Raw genomic sequence first — 22,468 nt, forward strand, 5'->3', positions numbered from 1 at the left:
AAGCCTGGAAGATGCTGTCCCCCCCCCCCCCCCCCCCGGGACAGGTCTGAACCTCCCCGTTCACCTGGCCCCACCTCTCTGCCTTCATCCATCTCCGTTACCTGCCAGGCCCCGCGGACATTTCTGTGTTTGCAGCCTCTTGTCTGAATTCACTAGAAAACTCGCAAATACCCAAGGATCGTGCAAAGCTCAGAAGAACACTTCCTTGAGGAAGCCTGGGGCCTCCTTGGGCAACACCCCCCATGCCATCCCCTGGTACCCTCCTGGCTCCGCAAGGCCAGGGCTCATTCTCTTCCTCACACAGCCCAGGGTCACGGCCTTGGGTGCCTGGGTACAAAGGCTGGGATGTGTGTGAACACACACCAGAATGCTCCCCCACACACAGGGAGCAATCACCAGCTCGGAGAGTGTCTCCCTTCCTTGACAGCGCTCTCAACCTGCCACCCGCCGCCCAAGCCGGTGCTGGTGGCGGACGCGTCGCTCGAACTTGTACTTGGAAGCATGTGGCGCAGGCACGCCCTCTCCACGCGCCCTCTCCAGCTTCCGGCCCGGCCCTTCACCAGCGCTGCTGCAAGATGCTGTGCTGAGCATGGCTCCCAGCTTGCAGAGCCCCCTCGGAGCTTTTAAAGCGAGCACAACGTGCGGAATTGCAAATGAAGGACCAGCAGCCCGAAAGATCGTTTACAGTAACTATACAAACAAGCTAAATGAAAGACTTGTGTTCAATCATTAAAAATAATAATGCTCAGGCCCTGGGGGCTGACATGTAAAGCGGATCCTTGGAGGGGAGGAAACAGAAAAAAAAAAAAAAAAAGGAGTGTGTTTATTATCCCAATAAGGTAACCTGCTAATTTATTTAGGAGGCAATTTCCGAGCACGGTTTGCTCACAGCGAAATCTCACTTGATCAGATTATACGAAAAAGAACAACGGGCGGATAAAATGCTCCTTCAGCCAAGGCTCCTGGAAGACAGATCACCGGGTGGGGGTTGGGGGGTGGGGAGGGAGTGTCAGCTCGGGGCTGCCAGGAGGTATTGTCAGGGACGGCTCTGTCCCTTCTCCTCCGGTGGCCTCCGGAACCAAGCCCCGAGTCAGTTATAGAGTCATCTCTCCCGCACTTTACAGATGATGCCTAACATCATGACAGCAGCGGAGAGGAAAGGTCCCTGGACCTGCCTCCCACAACAAGTTCCTGTAAAGTAATGAATACAGACAGCTCGGGGACCGTCCACCTGGGCTGCCGCCTCCTCCTGCTGCAGAGGGAAGCCACCAGGGACGGGCAGGAGGGACGCGGCTGACAGGGCCAGGACAGCCTTTCTCCTGGGTGACAGCCCGGGCCTACCCTCTTAAACTTGACCTGCCGTAATTCCTCCACCAAGCCGTGGCGAGGCGGCTGACAGCAGCAGCTGCGGCTCCTAAGCGAGATGGATGGAATTTTCATAACTAGTTCCCCAAGTTACATTTTACCTTCAGGATAATTTATGAGCTGCTCGGGATCCTGGAAGAGACAATATGCTGGCCATAAAATTAACTGTAACAGTCTTGTAGGTTATAATTAACGCTGGGAGGGTAGCACCAACTGGATGAAACACGTGGCGTAATTGATGGTGAAACTGGAAAGGAAGCGAGCGAACAATTCCGTTACTGTGCGCACCCGCCTCGGCACAGCCCGGGCTTTCCCAGGGTTCATGGCAAGCGCCTTCCAGGGCCCTTATTCTGGTCGGGAAGAGGCCAGAGCCAGCCGGGCAGGCGGGCGGAGGAATTGCTGGCAAGGCCGCAGGGCACCTGGACGAACACAGAGGCTGGCGGCGGTCGGAGAGCCCAGCCCAGCAGCTGGCGCGGGGCTCACGCTGAGCCCTCCGCACGTCGGCTTGTAGACATGACTTCATTCTCTGGGAAAACGGCACCTCTTTGGGGTGAAGAGAGAGAGGTGGATGGAGAGGAGACGATGGGGACTTGCAGAATGCCCTTGGAAGGCAGAGGTTAGTTACCTAGATTTCAACGGCCCGTGGGCACATCTTAGTGGGAAATTAAACCTAAAATGGTCTTCGAGGACAGAGTACCCGCCTGAGCACCCTGTCGGGAGGGAAGCGGGGCGAGAAAGCCCATCTGGAAGGCCCTGTCAATCACTTCTGCCCCGAAAATAAACTCTCAACGGTTCCCTTCTGGGCATGCACACTAGCCAGGCCCGATGGGTTCCCCAGAACACTGCCTGTTCTAAACACCTGGGGTCCCTCAAGGAGCAAGGGGAGGGGACTGACCTGTTTTTGTTTTTTCATTTGTCTGATTTGTGTTTCTGTCCTGGACAAGACACAGAAGATCTGATAAACGAGACAACAGTGTCCCCTACAGGGCAACGGCGCTGTGCCCGGCCCCCCGCCCCCAGTGACTTCCTCAGCGGAAAGCCATTTGCTCAACTTTTACCTACAACCTGGAGTGGGCGTGTCAGGGTACGTCTGTGCAGCGCTGGACACCCCCAGAGAGAATGAAACTCCGTCCGTCCGTCCGGAGGGTTAAGTAACTAGGCTCATTACAATCCATCCATGGAACTTGCCTGAAGTTACAGAAATGGGTCCATGCAATCTGACCCATACTCCCAGCCCCTGAGGAAAACCTGAAAGAAAAAGCCCTCCCACCCTCCCCACCCTCCCCCCCACGCCCGACCATGTAACATGGAGAACGAGGCCCACGGGAGAGAGGGTAGCCCAGGTGTTATCCCATAGTCCACAGTCGCATCTGGATGGCTCCCCTCTCTCTTGCTCACATTTAGAGACACCTACTCCTGCTGGCATGAGTGACATGGTCGGGGACTCAGTCACACGTGGTCTCGGGAGACAATGACCCTGCAAGGGAGCCTGCCGCTGGCTTCCCCGGGACAGGTTCCCACCCACTCCGGGCTTACCCTCCTTCCCAGCGTTCCTTATCCTCCACCGCATCGTCGGCTTCCCCGAGCCCAGGGCGACTCATCTCTACGCCTCCCTGGAGGACCGGGGAAGGACCAGGGAGGACCAGGGTGGCCCTCCGTCAGGGATGACGCACAGCTCGCTCACAGTCACCGCAGCTACCACCTAGGAAGCGCTGTTTCACTGTGTGATAAAACCCCGCACGAGGAGACGGCCGGCCTCTCCAGTCCTCTCCTAAGAGTTATCTGCACGTGGAGCGCGGCCTGCACGAGAGGCTTCCTTGAAGGGAAAACCTTTAGGGTGACCATTTTTTTTTTTTTTTTTAAAGATTGCCGGGAACCAGGGTGCAGATTACCTGAAGGAGACATTAAAGTTGTCATCTCCCCAGGGCGGAGCTTTTAAAAGAAGAGATGTTCAGAATCCCACCCAGGAGCACCGCTCTCGCCGGCCGGCCCTCTGGAACGTAAGGGTCCCGAAAGGAGAAGGGTCCCCGGTTTCCTCACCGCCGGGTTGCCAGGACCGGGAACGGTGCTTAGCAAGTAGCAGCTGCGCAGTAACTATGTGGTGAATAATTAAATGAATAGATCCATGGTTTCTCAAAGGTTTAAGAAGCGCCGCCTGGTAGGAAAAAGCCAGCAGCTGATCGCAGTCAGAAACCGGCCCAGGGCAGCGCGGCGCTGAGCCCGCTGTGCTGACTTTATAAATAAGATGCGCACGACTCCACTGGCCTCTGTCCGCCGTAAAACTGTTCAAATGATGACAGCAACAGTGGTAACAACATTCACCACACTTGACTCCTTAAGATACAGTTGCTGCACCTTGGATAAAAAGGAATCCTATCTGGTGACTCATTTAATCCTCGCTCTAAATGTATACAATGTTTCCATCCCTACACATTTATGAGGAGGTTTTATGGAGTTATCCGGTTTTATGGAGACACGGAGGGCATGCTCCCGCTAAGGGCAGGGGAAAGCAGGGCCTGCAGTGATTAAAGGCGATGGGACCAGGTGCATTAAAAAAGAAAGACATCACTGGAGGCTCCAGGCCAGTGCCTCCCTGCTTGTCCCTGGAATCCCTGTCACTTGCTCCCCATGCCCGTCCCGGCCCCGCCATCAAAGCCAGCAGGTGCGCTGACAGCTACTGAACTGGTCCCCAGCCGCCTCTGCCAGAGAAGCAGCCACTCTCGCTAGCGTGAGTGACAGCAGCTGACGTGGTCAGATGACTCAGTCACATGTCGTCTCAGGAGATAAAGACATCAGCCTCGTCACCCCACAGCCTATGCTCAAGGCTAGTGGTTCACCGTTTTGTGATCACGGTTTCCTAGAATGGGAGGCCCACTCGGGCCCAAGTGCCAAGCCACCGAGGCTGGTGCACATCACTGGACTGATAGTATCACAGCCACAGCAGGACATCAGCAGGTGACCGCGAAGAGCAGCTGCCCAGAGCGGGGAAATACGGGCTTGAAGCCACATTTAGCCGCAGTTCCTGGCCAGAAACCCAACTCCCTGTTCGGAGGAATGACCCCAGGGAGGCCTTTTCCCCTCTTCCCACAATTGCCAAAAAGTGGAAACAACCCAAATGCCCATCCACTGATGAATGAATGAATGGGATGGGACACGTCCATACAATGGAATATTATTTGGCAAATAAAAAGGAATGGAGCGCATACACACTACAACACGGGTGAACTTTGAGGACACTAGGCTAAATGAAAGAAGCCAGATATAGAAGGCCACATACTGTATTCCATTTATATGAAATGCTCAGAACAAGAAAACCTATAGAGACAGGAAGTAGCTTAGTGGTTGCCTGGGGCTGTGGGGAGAAGGGTCATTGAGAGCGGCTGGTAATGGGTCGAGGTTTTCGTTTCGGGGTAACGGAAACACTCTGGAACTGGACGATAGTGATTTGTTTGTGTACTAAGCAAGTCATTTAATTTCATCCTTTAGAGTGATTATGTTGCCCTGGCGGGTTTGGCTTGGTGGATAGAGCGTCGGCCTGTGGATTGAAGGGTCCCGGTCAAGGGCACATGCCCGGGTTACAGGCTCGATCCCCAGTGGGGGGGGCATGCAGGAGGCAGCCAATCCATGATTCTCTCTCATCATTGATGTTCCTATCTCTCTCTCCCTCTTCCTTCCTCTCTGAAGTCGATAAAAATATATTAAAAAAAATAATAAAGTGATTACGTTTATATTATGTGAAATCTTATATGATGTGAATTGTATCTCAACCTAAAAACAACCCTAGTGGACAGATTTTTGTCTTCTTTTTTGAATCCGTACCTTACTTAGCATCAATGTAATGGCCTTGTTTTAAAGTTAAAAAGCACAGTTAGTTCTAAAAGAGTTCCCCGCCTCTCCACGATACCCATCACCTCACCTTCTGCTCACCTGTCAATCACCATGGATATTCAAAGTCAAGTCAAAACCAAAGGTAAAAAAAGAGGCTGACTCGGGGAAAGGTGTAGACCTCCTTATTTCTATGATAAATATAATTCTTGCCTGGGCAAGGCTTGTATTATGTAGACGTTGTAGTCCGAGATAAGGGTTTTCACCGGCACAGCAAGTCCATCTTCAAAGGCATCTGCACTGAACTCCTTTCCTGAGTGGGTCAGAGCGACTGGGCTCCCCGCCTCCCTTCCTGCTGCCTTCCAGGCCGCTTTCTAGGAGCCTGCTACATTCTCACCCCGGAGACATCCTTACGTGGCTGCCGCGCCCATCCTCTCGCCAGTATCTGGCATACAGTAGTTATACAACAGCTACAAAAAACGCTTGCTAAACAGACAAATGCATCTACTCGGTGGACACTGTGCTTTCTCCTTAACTCTCAGAAACAGCGCCAGGTCGCAGTCAAAATAAAACAGCTTGCAAGAGAGTCATGAAGAGAGTGACGCGTCTGGATCGCAAATTTGGGGGAGCATTTTCTCTGGCACGTGACTCACCTACCTTCTCTGCCCTGAGCGAGCGGGCAGGCGTGAAGTACCCCGCTCTCACCCCGACATGGTTCGAGGCGAAGGAAGCCCACTGCTTTCCTGGTGCCGACCGCGAATAATTACCCCACGATAAACACGCCCTCGAAATTGTCGGCCATCGAGGCAGGACGCTAGGGATTTGCATAAGATAAACAAAGGCTCTGACGTTTGACTGGGTTTTATTGGAGAAAAACAACTCGGGCAGGGACACGGAACTGTACCTCTTCCTCCGTGCACATTTCAAATGATAATCTCTCCCACTGTCACCATTAAATCTTAATCCATCGCCGCTCCTCGAACGGCTCATTGAGTCTATTCGTACTGCTTTATTTCCCAATGCTTCCCCTTGGAAGGGAGAGAGGGGGTGGGGGGGACGATGTGGAGAGCCAGATGGGCCTCTTCACAGTTCATTTATCAAACCTAATACGCCCGGCTCCACCCTCCTCTCGCTCGCGATTGCGGTTAAACTTCCATATAATTTGGTAATCATTTTCATTATCGGAGAGTGACCCTGAAGCAGCCCATCCCGGGACGCCCGGTCCTTGCAGCTGCTCCTTTGCTGCCTTTCCCTACAGTAGACCCGCAGAATCGCGCCATTGATTAGCTGCAGGCTGACCTCGGGGCTGCGGAGGTCAAGACGGGGTCAGGGCGGAGGGCTCGCCCAGTTCTTTAAAAGCTATAACAAGCTGTCCGTCAGGCGGAGGGGAGTGTGTAAACAAAGCCAGATCTGCGGAAACTCTGTCCCGCTTCTGTTAACACTCGCCCCACATTCACACAGCCTCTCCCGCGGCGCCCCGGACCATTCAGCTCCGGGAAGCGAGCAGACAGCCCTAATAAGCCTATTTGGAGGGGCTGTTTATGGGATCACCGAGCTCGGGCAAAGGAAGCCCACAGGCTGGGACGGGCCTCTGCCACCGCGGGGTTGGGTGACACTGTGACAAACTCAGTTACCCCACATCATGCACAATCGACATTTTCCTCCCAAAGCCACAGTACAGGGAACATGTGCTTTCGCTTTAGGGGGCTTCAGAGGGTCGTCCCTAACCACGGCGTGGCTCCTGGCCCGAGAGGGTCACACTTTTTTTTTCTTTTCTTTTCTTTTTTATTGAATGTATTGGGGGGACATTGGTTAATAAAATTGTAAAGGTTTCAGGTGTACAGTTCTATAACACATCATCTGTCTATTGTACTGAGTGTTCACCACCCGAGTGACATCTCCTTCCATCACTGTGTCTCCCCCACACCCTCTCCCACCTCCCCCACCCCTTTCCTGCTGGTAGTCGCCACACTGTTGTCACAGATATTTTAAAACCAAGTTGCAGGCTGCACTGAGCATGCTCCCCGCTATGGCTGTCACAGATGAGCCTGCCGAAGAGGGGCGCTGGGGAAAGCAGTGGACGCAGCCTGAAGCTCCGCCCGCCGGGGGCCCTGCTGTTCCTAACGCGCTCTCTAACGGGCAATGGTAGGCAATCACAGTCGTCTGCAGTTAACCTTCGGAGGGAAAAACATCCCTGTTACCCAACCTAACGGATCCCCCAAGTAAAATACAGCAGCCTCCTGCTTAGCCCCCGGCGAGCGCTCATTATTTTCTGTCGAAGCACGTTTTTCCTCGTGTCATTTCCAAAGGGCACACACAACGGGCCGGCCCCCGGAACCAGGCCGCGCGCTCAGCACGGTGGCGGGTGTTTTATGACTTTCACCGCCACGTGCCCACGCCTGATGGTGACGCGGGGCCGTGCGGACCCCAGACGGCCGGTGCGGCTTTGATGAGGGAAGGAGAGGTGGTGGGAACGGCTTGTTTATAGGGATCATGCGGATGAGTCTTGGAGCCAGGTCACCGGGATGAAAACATCCAATGGGGGAGAGGACGGACGGGGTGGGGGAGGGGTCAGGGGTACTTAATACTCGGAGGACAGTCTCCTGAGCTCCGGAGACAGCCTCTCCTGAAGGTCCCTTTCGGGTGTTTGGCCTTAAGGCGGCCTGCAGAGTGTTGGGGGCTGAACGCCCCTGCCTCCTCCCCGCTCCCAGAGGACGTGAGAAATTCGGTGTCAGGTGTTGGAATAACTACATGGACCTCAACCCTGGCTCCAGCTCCTGATTAAACCGTGAGCAGGACGGGCCCAAGGTGCCCAGAGCAGACTCTTCTCACACAGGCCATTTCGACCACGCCGCCCGGTGACCTGGTGTGTCAGGAAATCATGGTGAACAGACCGAAAGCTCTCACCAGAAGTCCTTCCCTCTGCTCCCAACACTGGATCTCTGAGCTTTGCTGTCTGGGGGGATGGGAGGAGAGGGAATAGTCCGAGAGGGATTACAGGGGAATTTTTCCTTCTTTCTCCCTTTCCTATTTCATCAGAAACATCAGGGGAAAATATACCAAAGACCCAACTCAGAGAGAGAAACCTCTTAGAGGTCCCCACGCCGAGATGCCATTACTTAACGGAGTAGGCATACTTGACTGACTATACGTTGCAACACAGAGAAAATTTAAAAATTAGTCACTGAAACTTCACTTGGAAATCACTGAGTGACTGTAGATGAGACTGTCCCTCTCCGACCACAGGACAGGAAAGGATGGAAGGGCAGAAGGTCGTGGAGAATTTTAAAGTTATTGTTTCAACGCAAGCCCGAATTTGGAGATGACAGACGCTTTTGGAAGGGCAGCTTTGCGAGACCCAATCAGGACGGATAGTTCCTACTCCGCTGTCTCCTTGCTTGGAAAGGGCTCATCTTAGCCGTGTTCGGACAAATCTATTTTTATGATCATTGCTACGAGGAAAGCCATCAATTATTGCGTGAACTGTGGCCATGAACTCCTTTGGAGAAGATGACGGCTATCAATAAAAATGGTCCTGACTCTCAGGCACACGGAATTTTTAAGCATCAGGGGAGACTCGGAGGCCACGGACAGTGCCATCGTCCCGATTCCTCTCCCTCCTGCTCAGGGACAGACGATAAGGCAACCGTTTTTAGCAACTACAGACCTGAAGGCTAACCCTAACCGGTGGGGGCAGTCGGCCCAGCCTCCCATCCATCCATCAGCTGTTTGTCAGATCGGAGCAGGAGGCCCTGAGAGCTAGCACACAGAGCATCGATTCTGTAAAACTGATGATGTGCACAAACCTTCTTCCAGGGCAGCCTTCTAACCACAGGTCAGGCCGCGCGCAGAGCAACTAGGTGGGCACCAGAGGAATTCCGACGTGGTCAATCCCAACACTGATACACAAAGCTCAAGCAACCCGGACACCTGCCCCACCTGAGTCGCAAGGATGGTCTTTTAGATCACTGACGAAAAGGGGGCTTCAGCCTCAGGTACTTACTTACATTGCATTTGCTCAAGGTGCAATCATTTCCTCGAAATGTCACACCCGGGGTTAAGTCACTTACGCACCTAGACCACACCCTGGATCATCACAATGAGCGTAGGGCCTGCGTGCAGGAGAGCCGACTGCGGCTGGAAGCGTTCACCTAACCGGCTTCTGTTTCAAGACGCCTCCCGCGAGGGCACGAGGCCAGCCAAACACAGCCCTCGTGTTCCAGAAACAGCGGAGCCCTCGTCCTAACGGGACTTACCTGGCGTGCCACTCCCTCCGCAGGGTCTGGCGCGTGGTGAGCGAGGCGAGGATGGCGGTCACCATGGCATTCCTCTGTCCCACGGGGACCCCCTCTCTTCGCACTTCATGAAGCACCCCATTTGTCTAGAAGAAATGATCCAAAAGAAAAAAAAAGGGGGGGGGGGAAGAAAGAGTGAAAAATTAATACAAAAAAAAAAAAAAAAAAAAAAGCCCATAAGCAAATAAGGACAGTAAATCAATGGCTGTTTCATTACAGTTCCCTTGCTAACAAATCAATACAGTAAATGATGGTCAGGAATGGCCGGCGTGGAGTTTGTGTTTAATCAATGTACACGGCACAGAGGTAAACTGTGAGCCCGCTGCCCCGAGTCACAGCCGCGTCCTGGGGCGCCCCTCTAATTTTCTCAGGGCCCCGATGACTTCCTTCCCTGGGACCTGCCTACCAGGAGCTATTATTAGACGTGATTTCCACGCACACTGCGCTGTGCGTTGTTTGTTTTGCCTTTAAATAAAGAGAGGGCCTCTGACTTTCTCTCTCTGTGTTCCCGCCCCCAGCCGAGGCCTGCTGTATAGCCTCTCTTACTGGAATCATTTATTTCTACTTCCAGCCAAGCCGGCAATTCTGCTGTTGTTTATCAATTTGCTTAGTTCCTACCATCCCTGGTCCTCCAAGTATTCCTGGTTTCCTGAGTCCAGATCCTTTTCTTTATGTATAGATTAATGATGTCAGAGAGGAAGAGAGAGAGAGAGATAGAAACAACGACGATGAGAGAGAATCATGGATCGGCTGCCTCCTGCACACCCCCTACTGAGGATGGAGCCCACAATCTGGGCATGTGCCCTGACAGGGAATCAAACCCTGACCTCCTGGTTCATAGGTCGATGCTCAACCCCCGAGTAATGCCAGTTGGGTTTCTTCTCTTTTGATAATTCGAGTTATCCAATGTCCTTTCATCAAAGTCCCACTTCGTTCAAATTCACCAGACTCTGTTTCTGTTGCCTACAATCTAAAACCCTACAGATGCAGCCCAGCCGGTGTGGCTCAGTGGTTGAGCATCGACCCAGGAACCAGGAGGTCACGGTTCAATTCACAGTCAGGGCACATGCTCAGGTTGTGGGCTTGATCGCCAGTAGGGGGTGTGCAGGAGGCAGCCGATCCATGATTCTCTCTCATCATCGATGTGTCTATCTCTCTCTCTCTCTCTCCCTCTCCCCTTCCTCTCTGAAATCAATAAAAACATATTCTTAAAAAACAAAAAACCTCCAAGGAACGGTGAAACGCAATTTCCCAACCTCAATCCAAGAGCATTTCAACTTTCTTAAGTGTATGCTTTACTGGTGGAACTGCAAAAATATTTCCATTCTGGTCAATGGTTTGGCAGTTCCTTATAAAAGTCACACCAACACTTAATAAAGGACCCAGAAATCGCATTTCTAGGGATTTATCTAAAGAAATTAAAGCCTTATGCTCACACAAAAACATGTACACCAACGTTTACGGCATCTTTATTCATAACCGCTAACCACTGGAAACCACCAACATGTCCTTTGCAGGGTGCATGGATCAGCACTCTGTGGTAATCCATAAGAGGGAACCCCACAGCCCGGCCATGCAGAGGGACAGGCAAGTGGCACACGCAGCCACTTGGCTGACTGTTGAAGGCATTGTACTGAGCGAAAAGGGCCAGTCTCAAACTGTTAGGCCCTGAGGGGTCCCGTTTATTTGACGTTCTGGGAAAGGCAAATTATAGGGAGGGAGAGAAAACCAGTGGTGGCCAGGGATTAGGCTGGTGAGTGTTATTACACAGGGGCAGCATGGGGGATCTTTGGAAACATGGGCCTCTGGTGTGTCCTGATTACAGTGGTGGTTACATGATCTTATACATATGTTAAAACTCATGAACTGTATATCCCCAAACAGTCTATTTGACTGTAGGAAAACATTGTAAAGTTTACTTTTTAAATGCATTTTCATCAAATGTTTAGGACATGAAGGGATGTAGAGAACATGTTTACATACAACTACATCGAATGAATAAGTAGTTAGCAAAAATACGAGGAACTATAGGGCGCCCCCCCCCCCAAAAAAAATGTATCCACACGCTTTGAATAATTATAAAGGCAGTGCTTATTAAAATAAATTTCATTTTCAAAACTGAGCTATCAGCTGGTAAAGTATATATTCATTTGGGGAGGGGGGCTGTATATCTGGATGACAAAACAAAATCTGTTACAACTTTTTTTTTTTTTTAAATATTGGGAAAGGAGGGGGGCTGAACTTACATGGAGCTTTCAGACCAGCCGTGGGCAAACTACGGCCCGCGGGCCAGATCCGGCTGTTCTATCCGGTTTTCTTGCTCTCCCCTCCGCTCCTTTACTTTGAATTTATATTAGTTCACACAAACACTCCATCCATGCTTTTGTTCCGGCCCTCCGGTCCAGTTTAAGAACCCATTGTGGCCCTTGAGTCAAAAAGTTTGCCCACCCCTGGTTCAGACCCTCCAGTGTAGTATTTCATGAAATTCAGAGTGAGAAGCAGTCCTTGCCTGGATGGAAACTTCAGTGTCAAAGAGCATTCCTCCTACTAGGATCCGCCGTGCAATTCTCCTCCTTCTAGAAGCTTGGCTCCCCGGGGGTTGAGTTTGCACAGGAAATGTTAACTGGCCCATTTTCCCATCAGGAGTAACACGGAGCTGTCTCCCAGTAAGTACCAGTTTTCAAACAGGCTCCGATTACCAGAAACACATTCTTCCTCCTCTCCCCTCAAAACACAGGGCAAGTAAGCCACGGGCTCGGGACTCTGGCTTTGGGGGTGGAATTTCATCTCAATGCCATTCTTTCTCAGCAGAAACCTACGGAAACGCTGGAGAATCAGGAGGAGACTATGACTATTCTGCAGCCGGCTGGCCACTCGAACCCCAGCCGTGGGCTCCTAGCTGTGGGCCTCGTCCACACAGCGACATGGAGAGGACAACCGAACCTCCCCCAGGTTCTTGTGGGGACCCGTGCCCAGGACAGATGCCCCTGGGATCATTAGTTCTGTTTCGTCTTAAACTCAACTTGTCGACCTAGTGCTAGGTTGTGCTATTCTTTTTTTTTTTATCCTCACCCAAGGATATTTTTCCATAGATTTTTAAAGGGAATAGAAGGGAGAGGGAAATACAGAAATATCGATGTGAGAGAAACACATCGATTGGCTGCCTCCTGCACGAACCCCCACCGGGGCCAGGGCCGCGGAGGAGCCTGCAACTGAGGTACGTGCCCTGGACCGGAATGGAACCCAGGACCCTTCAGTCCGCAGGCTGGCGCTATCCACGGAGCCAACCCGGCTGGGGTGGTTGTGCTATTTTAACAAAAGGATTCCTGAGAGTGTCGATGACTTGAAATGAAAAACTTCAAAAGGAAATCCATCTCTTGGCCTTTGCGACAGCATGGAGGGACCTGGAGAGCATTATGCTGAGTGGAATCAGCCAGTCAGAGGAAGACAAAGCATCACATGGTCTCACTCACAGGTGGAATCTAATGAACCAAATAAACTGGTGAACAAAACAGACCCAGAGACACAGAAGCATGGAGCAGACTGTGGAATCTCAGAGGGAAGGCGGGGGAGGGTGGGTGGGTGGGGAGAGATCAACCAAAGAACTTGTCTGCATAGATGCATCACCCTTGGACACAGACAATAGGGTGGGGAAGGCCTGGGGAGGGGGGTGGGGGCGGGCTAGAAGGGGTCACTGGGGGGAGAGGGGGGACATATGTAATGCTTTCAACAATAAAGATTTACTTTAAAAAAGAAAAAAGGAAACCAGGCAGCCGCTGAACACACACAGCCGTGAGGAGCCCGCCAGGAGCCAGCGGCAGGCCTAGTGCGGTAAACCCGTGTCCTCGGAGGGTGGGTTCATTTTTAGAGTCACTCCCGATTTTACCTGACGTTTCTCCATTGGGTAAGCCCCCTCCAATGGCTTTAGAGGAATTACAGCATTGACTCCTTACCAATCCTTCTCTGTGTCTTTCACTCTTTGGGTTCCTTTCTGGTTGTGGGGGGGGGGGGTCACAATTTTGAATCGACCTTTAACTCCAAAACTCAGACCCCTCCAGCCTTCTTACTCATCAGAGGACTCTGTCTAAGGAGACGCGGGAAAAGAGGAGGCATCTCACAAACACGGCTGGTCCTCCCTCCGCTTGGTTCGTTAACACAGAAGAACGAACCGAAAAGAAAACTCGGCCGCTGGTTTCCCAATTTCAAGAGGCACATAAACACCAGGATGCCAGACTGCGTCCCCTGCCCGCCACCACGCCCCCCCCCCCGACCCCCCAGAAAATAATGCTGTCCTTATGGGCTGCATGCCGACCCTCACACGCTTTACATACGTATCTGCCTCGCGTTAGGGTGCATGTCCCTCTGCGCACACAAATGACAGAGATATGCTCCGGCTGATAATGAGGGCGAAAGGTTCAACTCGTGAAGAAACTTGGCTTAAGATGTTATCGGCTGGGAAAGCTATTTCCTCCCGTCAACATTGCCATGGGCTGTCAGAAACCAGCCAGGGCTCCACTCTTCAAAAGTCCAGAACTTTTTTTCCCTTCCTTTATCCCCCTCGCCCACCCCCCCCACTTTTTTTTTCTTAAAAAAAAGAAGAAGAAAGGCACAGAACCCACTGAGATAGCCTCCGTCCCATCAAAGAGAGGTCGGTCCCGGGTCCTCCTTCACTGCCTGGCTGTCAGTTTCAGGCGGCGCCTTTGTGCGGCCGGAGCGCAGCGCTGAGTGATGCCTTCGCGTCTTCTGAACGGGCCGGGCACGCCGCATGCGTGGGCCCACAGCCCGGCAGAACAAATAAACACGCCTGGCCGCCTTTCTGCCTCCTTTATCTCCCTCTCCCGAGCCGGAGGCTTTTGGGGGTGCTAATGTTTACACAGTGTTAAAACTTTCTTCCCCCCCCCCTGTTTCCTGAATCTGAGAAAACACATCCTGGATGACCTGGGCTCCGAGATAAGAGGAGGCCCCGCTGGGGGCCCGGCCCCTGGGCCGCTTCAGGCTGCTGTCGGCCTGCCTGCCCACCCCTCCCGGGCTGCAGCTCCTCTGGACCCCGGAAGCGGAGATAAGCTGGACCATCTGGAAAGGGAGGTGCAAAGGCAGAAGAAGTCCAACCGGCTGCCGACAGAGCACCCTTCGGTTCCCACCTAAAGCCAGGCGGGGCTCGATTCGTCTCCCAGATCCGCTCTACGTGAATAAACGTCTCGCGGCGTGTGCGTACCAGACGAAGCCTCACAAACACGTATCAGGGAGACACAGCTCAGCATCTCTCCATCGCACCCTCGGAGCAGAGGGAGCTGAGAACAGTCGAGAATGTCTGTGGGGAAGGGGTTCAGGGAAAAAGCTCGTCTGATCAGTTTCCTCGTCGGACAAGGGGTCTCTGCAACAGCGCCTAAAGCGTGTGGGATGATGCCAAGCAGTAACCCAGGGAAAAGCGCTCTCCACGATGCTCGGCCCATACAGAGTGCTCCATAAATGCTGTGATGACTGTTGTCAGCAGTATTATGGGTACAAGCAGGGGGGGCGGGGGTGATGGAAAATATGGACCCTGATTTTTAAACGCTATGACGTGGAACAAGCTCTTCCACAGCGCCTCCCCCTTTCTCCTCCCAGCACAGGAGTCATCTCGCCTCCCGTTTCCTAAAGCTTCGGAGCCCAGCAGCCTGCCTGGGACAGAGTGAGCTCCCAGGCGGCCTGGCGGGCGGGTGGCTGCTGGAATGCCTGGGCCGGAGGGAAGGGTGGCCTATGCGGACGCTTCACCTGGGCGCCAGGGCAGCGAGTGGGAGCAGCCCCCGAGCAGCTGCTGCTCAAAACAGCCCATGAGTTTGTCAAGGAAAAGGGAGGGAGGGAGGGAGGGAGGGAGGGAGGGAGGGAGGGAGAAAGTATAAAAGAAAAAAGGAAAGAAAAAAAGAAAGAGAAGGAGGAAAAATGAAAGAGGGGAGAAAAAGGTGAAGAGGGAAGAAGTGTTGTTTATAGAAGCCAGCTGCTGGGCCCCGGCGCCGGCGCCCCTCGCCCGCTCTTTTACGCGTGCAACCCCGCTGCCCCCTGGCACAGGTACAACTAAATGTTGACTTCAATGCCTCAGAAAGCACTCGACTGATTTTTGTCCGTGATGAATTGCCAAAGACACGGCTGGCCATATGGAGCGGAGAAAGCATCAAGTAATTCATACTTCGGCCCGGGATCGCTCGGCCCCTGTTGTTCCCATGTACAGGAAGGGGCTGGGGTAGCGCGGCCCTGGTGTCTTGCCCCTGACAGCCCATTAAGAAATCTCCAAGCACCTAGTCCCAGCTCTGCTGTGGGCTTTTCAGAGCAGCCTAATAAAACAGAAGCCCGGCTTTCCAACGAGTCTTAAATCTTTCACGTACAGTACATTAACTACCGCGGCTCAAACAACGGGCTTCTTATGATAGGAAATGGGATTTGATTTCTAGGCTCGCCCTACTTACTGAGAGCCTTTTTTTCTGACCTTTATAGAGTTTGCAAAATCATTGTTCTTCTTGTGCGCCGCCCCCCCCCCCCCCGCCGTTTTCCAAGCAGCCGAAGAGATTCGCTTGCTTCAACCGCCTCCTCTTCGTCACCAGTCGCGCGGTCCATGTGCTAAAGCTGACTCGTAGAGAGGTGGAAGAAACAGCAGGGTGATTCTAGCTTCTGAAGCATCAGCTTTGTTTAAAAACAAGGGCGGAGCCCGGCCGGTGTGGCTCAGTGGTTGAGCGTCGACCAAATGGTCACGGTTCACTTCCGGTCAGGGCACATGCCCGGGTTGCGGGCTCGATCCCCAGTGTGGGGCGTGCAGGAGGCAGCCGATCCATGATTCTCTCTCATCATTGATGTTTCTATCTCTCTCTCCCTCTCGCTTCCTCCCTGAAATCAATAAACATATATTTTAAATAAAAATAAAAACAAGGGGAGGAAAAACAAAACCTGTACACACACTCGCATGACCATCACTTCCCTTCCCCATCCGTCTGTGAAATGAATCCATTCCATGTGGGAAAGAATAGCCACGGACTTTTCCAGCTGTCCTACTATGCGCTGTGGGTGACACTCCACTCTGGGCCAGCAAGGCGGGGCCCGCACGGGGAGGGGGGCCCATCTAGCCCACTTTGCAGTCTGTTCGCTTCATCCATTAGGATGGTCTTTGCCGACTCATTTTCAGCCTGAGGGAATATGTATCCATTTCCACAATGTTTTTCCTTTCAAGGATTTTCAGATGACAGCACTAAAAACTGTGCGTGCACCGGCACCAGTACGTGCCTTTGTCGGTTCTGACACGTGTTAGCGGAGATGACTCTGTTGGCACCTCTCATTAGAAAATATTTATGCAATGTTTTATGTCTGAGCGTTTTCAGGTGTTGAAATTATCCTCGGCCCAGAAGACAGTGTACACGGGAAATTCCACTTGACTGCCTATTCATTAGCGGGGCTGTAATTGCCTCAATTGCTGAAACGAGCTCAAGGCCCATTTAGTGCGCTGAGCCAATGGGAAACTCCCTGCCTCCCTCCTTCCTCCGAATGCGCGCGCGGGTGCTTTCCAGGATGAGCAAGGCAGCTAATTAACAGTATCATCAAACGGAGAGCACCCAGCCGAGTCTTAGGAGAAGAAAGAAACAAAAGCATTGAAGCCGACTCGATAATGGGAAACGAAGACACAACGCAAGACAGCCGAGTGTTTCCGTGGACCATTATCGTGTAAACACGCACCTTGCTTTATTCTGGCACGCCCTGTAAGGTAGGACGATCGTGGCATTCCCACTTTGCAGATGGGAAAACTGAGACTGGGAATGTGAAACAGCCAAGAGCAATGTGCATCCGTGGCAGAACTGCTGGGGTGAGAATTCTGTGTATCTCTAGCTGGCTATTCACAGCAGTGGAAGCTCTAGTGGGTTGTACAGAAAAGTATTATAAAGAATACATTTCTACCCCACACATACACCTAGTTACAAAGGAACACATATCGAAGTATCTTCCTAAAGTCTCGTGCATGGGAATAAACCTACTACAGCTGCAACATCTTCAATAAAGAAAACAAGGTTTATCAACAGACGCGCACAGAGCAATACTGCCTGAGTGTAGAGCTAAGTGCAGACCGACGTATAGATTGCACATAATGAATAATAGGAGAATGACAGCGACTTCCCTCCAATTCCTTCTGTGGGGCCTTGATGTATCTGTGTCTGTTCATCAAAAACTATTCACCCTACAAATAAGAACAAGAACGCTCCCAACCCCACCACCACGTGCACAGGCCCCGGCTCCCAGCCGCCACTTCTAAGGGTCTCAGGGCGCTGGCCTGTCTGCTGGCCTGTTCCTTGAAGGTGAAGGATGGCGAGCTACACCGAGCACTGAATAATCGAGCCAGGGACGACGTCTGTCCTAAAAGGGGCTTAGCTCCTTCTGCTCCGGGGGCGCGGGAAGAGTCACCCAGTATCTCCGTCAGAGTGGCCCCCCTGCCCCCACGCCGGTCCCCCAGAGGTCTGCCGTGCACACTGGATGATATGAAGTGTAAAGCATTGGGGGTGCGGGGGAGGCCTTTGAAAGGGAACAGGGGAGAAAGAAATCACACTGGCAAGAGGATCTGGCTGACAGCTCCATCCCTTACGAGTGAGACAAGTGAAGATGTTGGTGTTTGGAGACGCTGTGGATGCGGCGGGGGGGGGGGGTGGGGTGGGGGGGGTTGCAGGCCTTTGTCTGCAGCCCTACAGTGTGTCTTGAACCCGACTGCTGCCTGCATCACTGAACATATGTTTTCTGCGCAGGAATCGGAGCAGAAAGGGCTCTTTGTTATCATTTACTCCTTTGTAGATATCTGCTCTCCACCCCCCCGCCACAGCCCCTCGCCTGCCCACCCCCTCTTTCAGGAACATCCAAACCAAAGCCCTCCTGGAAATTTAACTGCTGGGGCGGGGGGCGGGAATGAAGCCGAATGCCCCTGAGATCCTTCTGGTGCCCCTGCACCGATCACGGGTCCCCCCACGGTGGCAAGAACAGCAAGAGGGACTCTGAATGAGTGCTTACTATGTGCCGGGCATTGCAACAAGCATTTTTACCAACTTCATCTCACGTCACGCAGCAATTACCATATAGGAGGCACCTCTGTTTCTAAGAGGAGGAAACTGAGGCACAGAGAGAGGAAATACGCCCCAAAGCCACTCGAGGGTCTGGGAATGCTTGCCGGACGCTCAGCAGGCAGGAGAGTGTGGAGCAGGAGAGGAACAGCTATGTAAAACTTGAAGATCTGGGGAAATTATACAGACACACCATCCTGCACTTTAAATAATGTCACCGTATCTTCGCTGGGGGATAGACGGTTCGGAACTCAAATTTAAGCCGATGGGGCAGCTTTCGCAAGTCCTGGCGGCCGTGAAGAGAGAACTATGGCTGGTGAGTCAGGAGGTCTCTCTTGTCTTTGTGGATTTCAGCAGGAGGAAGGAAGAACACAGCTGTGGAATCTGACTGCCTCAGGGGCTGAGCTGGCCCAGCAGGCACTCACCTCTCTGTATCTCCGTTTGCCTACCTGCCAAGTGAAGCTATTTACAGCACTTACTTCAGAGGGTTGACAGGATTCAATTTTTACACACAGGTCCTTAGAATGAACAGTGCCTGACGCATGATACACAGCCGGTAAGTGTTAGGTACTTTAGAGTACTAGTCATGTAGAGCCACAGTAAAGCTACTAAAATTGGTCATCATTTTTATACTACCCCAGCCCTTGTTTAGTGTTGACCCTCTATACCAGAGAAGCCAGTATCTCTAATCTGGATGCCTTCTGGATGGTGGTGGTGGTGGTGGTGGTGGTGGTGGCAGTGGTGATGGTGGTGGTGGTTGTGGTGATGGTGATGGTGGTGATGAAAATGGTAGATATGATGATGATGGCAGTGATGGTGATGGTTGTGGTGATGATGGTAATTATAGTCTTGGTGATGATGGCGGTGATGGTGATGGTGGTGGTGATGGTGATGGTGGTGATGATGGTAGTTAATGTGATGGTGATGGTGGTAGTGAGGGTGATGGTGATGGTAATAGTGGTAATTGTGATTATTGTGATGGTGATGATGGTGATGGTGGTGGTGATGGTGATGATTGTGATGGTGATGATCGTGATGGTGATGGTAATGATGATGATGGTGGTGGTGATGATGGTGATAGTGGTGGTGGTAATGATGGTGATGGTGATGGTGGTGATGGTGGTGATGGTAATAGTGGTGATTGTGATGGTGATGATTGTGATGGTGATGATTATGATGGTGATGATGGTGATGGTGGTAGTGATGGTGATGATGATGGTGGTGGTGGTGATGATAGTGATAGTGGTGGTGGTAATGAGGGTGATAGTGATGGTGATGGTAGTTATGGTGATGGTGATAGTGGTGATGGTGATTGTGATGATGATGACTGTGATAATGATATGGCAGCTCACATTGTTGAGTGCTTACTATATGCCAGGTGCTATCACATGCATTATATCACTGACTCCTAAAAATAAGTCTATGAGATAAAGAAATTATCATTTATATTTTACAGATTAAAAAAAATTGAGATACAGAAAGGTTAAGCAACTTGCCAAATTTATTCCATTAGTAAATAGAACCAAATATAACACAGACACCAGGAGCTAACATAACTGTAAAATGACTTACACTTTGAAAAGTGTTTTCATGAACATTATCTTGTTTAATCCTCATAAAAACTATATGAGTTAGATAGAGCAGGGATTATTAAACACATTATTACAGATAAGGAATCTAAGGCTCCGCTAAACTAAATAGCTCATTCAATATCAAAATTAGTTCAGGAGTCGAGTTAGGAATGGAAATGTGGGGTTCTAACTCCAGGCCTAGCACATTTAAGCTAACCACACCAAATAGAAGGTACTAAAGGCAAATTCTGATGTAATAATCCATTTGAGTCTCTGCTATGTGGTAGACATCCAGGTAAAAACATATATATATATATATATATATATATATATATATATACACACACACACACACACACACACACACACACACACGGACACGCGCACGCACGCACGCACGCACACACACACACACACACACAATATACACACACCGGGTGAAGGGTGGCCAAGGGGGTTACATAAAATAACTGTCAGATTCAATAAAGCTCTTACTATTTATTTTTATTTATAAAAATCATTTCTAAAAGTTGCTCTACTAGAATGTCCTGTTCATTGCCTATCATAGCCTCAACTTTATCATTTAACACTGACCTGTTAACTTACCATTTTCATTTCAAGGCAACAAAAAACTGAAAGGTAGACCTGGTAGAATGACCATATAACTAATAAATTTCACCACATACATCTGCCCACCCTTAAAAAAATTCTTATTTTTCTTAAGATTCTTGAGCTCAGAGTGATGTCTCACTATAATGAAGTGGCTCATGCTATTGACAACGTGCCTCGTAAAACTCCAAATGAAGCAGCAATCTGGTAGGGAAAGACCACTCAGCAAGGATCACATGGGCAGAGTGGCCGTGCCTGTCCTCAGGTAACAGCTCCCTGAGACAGATGTGGTCCCTGCCGAGGCCACTCCCTCAACAGCATGGTCTGCGAAGTCTTCAATGCATAAGCTGGGGATACAGTTTCCAATAGGAACTCAGAACCTATTTAAATGACCATGAGCTCAATTCATTCATTTTTAGGGGGAGACAACAATGATTCCAACTTCAACTATTAATCCCTTTAAAAAGCTCTCCTCCCTCCAACAAAACACCTTGTGGTAAACAGGTACAGACTGCGCCAAGTTTACCCTTAGCTTTAAAAGGGTAATGCAGCCCTAACCGGTGTTGCTCAGTGGATAGAGCATCGCCCTGCAGACTGAAGGGTCCCAGGTTTGATTCCGGTCAAGGGCATGTACCTTGGTTGCGGGCACATCCCCAGGAGGGGGTGTGCAGGAGGCAGCTGATCGATGTTTCTCTCTCATCGATGTTTCTAACTCTCTATCCCTCTCCCTTCCTCTCTGTCAAAAATCAATAAAATATATATATATTAAATAAATAAATAAATAAATAAATAAATAAATAAAAGGGTAATGCAGCCTGGCTGGCATGGCTCAGGGGTTGAGCATTGACCTATGAACCAGGAGGTCAGGGTTTGATTCCTGGCAGGGCACATGCCCGGGTTGTGGGCTCAGTCCCCAGTAGGGGGCGTGCAGGAGGCAGCCGATCCATGATTCTCTCTCATCATTGATGTTTCTATCTCCCTCTCCCTTCCTCTCTGAAATCAATAAAAATATTTTTAAATTAAAAAAACACAAATGTAATGCGGTCCCCGCACAGTTGCTTTGAGATCCCCAAAGACACCCTAAAACCTGCACTGCAGGACTGCTGGGGCCGTGGACAGATGCCTGCTTCACTCCGACTTGCCGGCCAGACAGGAGTGGCTCGTCTTCCGGAGAGAGTCGCCTCTCCCGCCTGGCTACGAGGGTAGACGTTCCATCCCCCAGACGAAGCCGCAGGAGAAAACCAGCGATGGGCACGGTCCTCTCATGCCGAAATCGTCTCCGTGAGACAGAGCGGGAACACTCTCACGTTGGGGTGCAGACAATGGGCGCCTTGAAAGGATTAGAAAAATGGGCAACCATGGAGCCGCCTCCTCCTCCTGTGCCCGAGCCCACCACCTGCTGTGGCACTTTTGTTTCTGTCGCAAAGGGGCCTTCGTGTTGGAGGCTCGGATTTAATGTTTGCTCAACTGGCCCCTTAACTCTTAAAGGGGCCGCATGAGAAATAGTTCCTGCCTAAAAAACAGATACAGACACCAACATACTGTCCTGATCCGCCCCCACAAATAAACACACGCGGATCTTGGGCAACGGCCTGCTCACCTTTACAGGCAATCCCAGGGTCAGGAGGTGCTCTGTGTTTATTTCATAAAGTATGATCGGTCCCAACCTAGCTGGTGTGGCTCAGTGGATAGAGCGTTGGCTTAAAGACTGAAGAGTCCCGGGTTCGATTCTGGTCAAGGG

At 51.3% G+C, this 22,468-nt stretch overlaps 1 protein-coding gene across 2 annotated transcripts in view; it reads right to left on the minus strand.

Annotated features, from left to right (window-relative positions):
* FTO (FTO alpha-ketoglutarate dependent dioxygenase) overlaps positions 1-22,468 on the minus strand; it is a 293,160-nt gene that overhangs the window by 128,336 nt on the left and 142,356 nt on the right. For both annotated transcript variants that reach the window (XM_080643931.1, XM_080643932.1), the window contains one exon: positions 9,447-9,571. In XM_080643931.1, coding sequence (XP_080500057.1) covers positions 9,447-9,571 — 125 coding nt within the window. The remainder of the gene's footprint in view (positions 1-9,446; positions 9,572-22,468) is intronic.

The sequence above is a fragment of the Plecotus auritus genome (assembly GCF_963455305.1).
Source record: "Plecotus auritus genome assembly, chromosome: 10".
In the NCBI taxonomy this organism is placed as follows: domain Eukaryota; kingdom Metazoa; phylum Chordata; class Mammalia; order Chiroptera; family Vespertilionidae; genus Plecotus; species Plecotus auritus.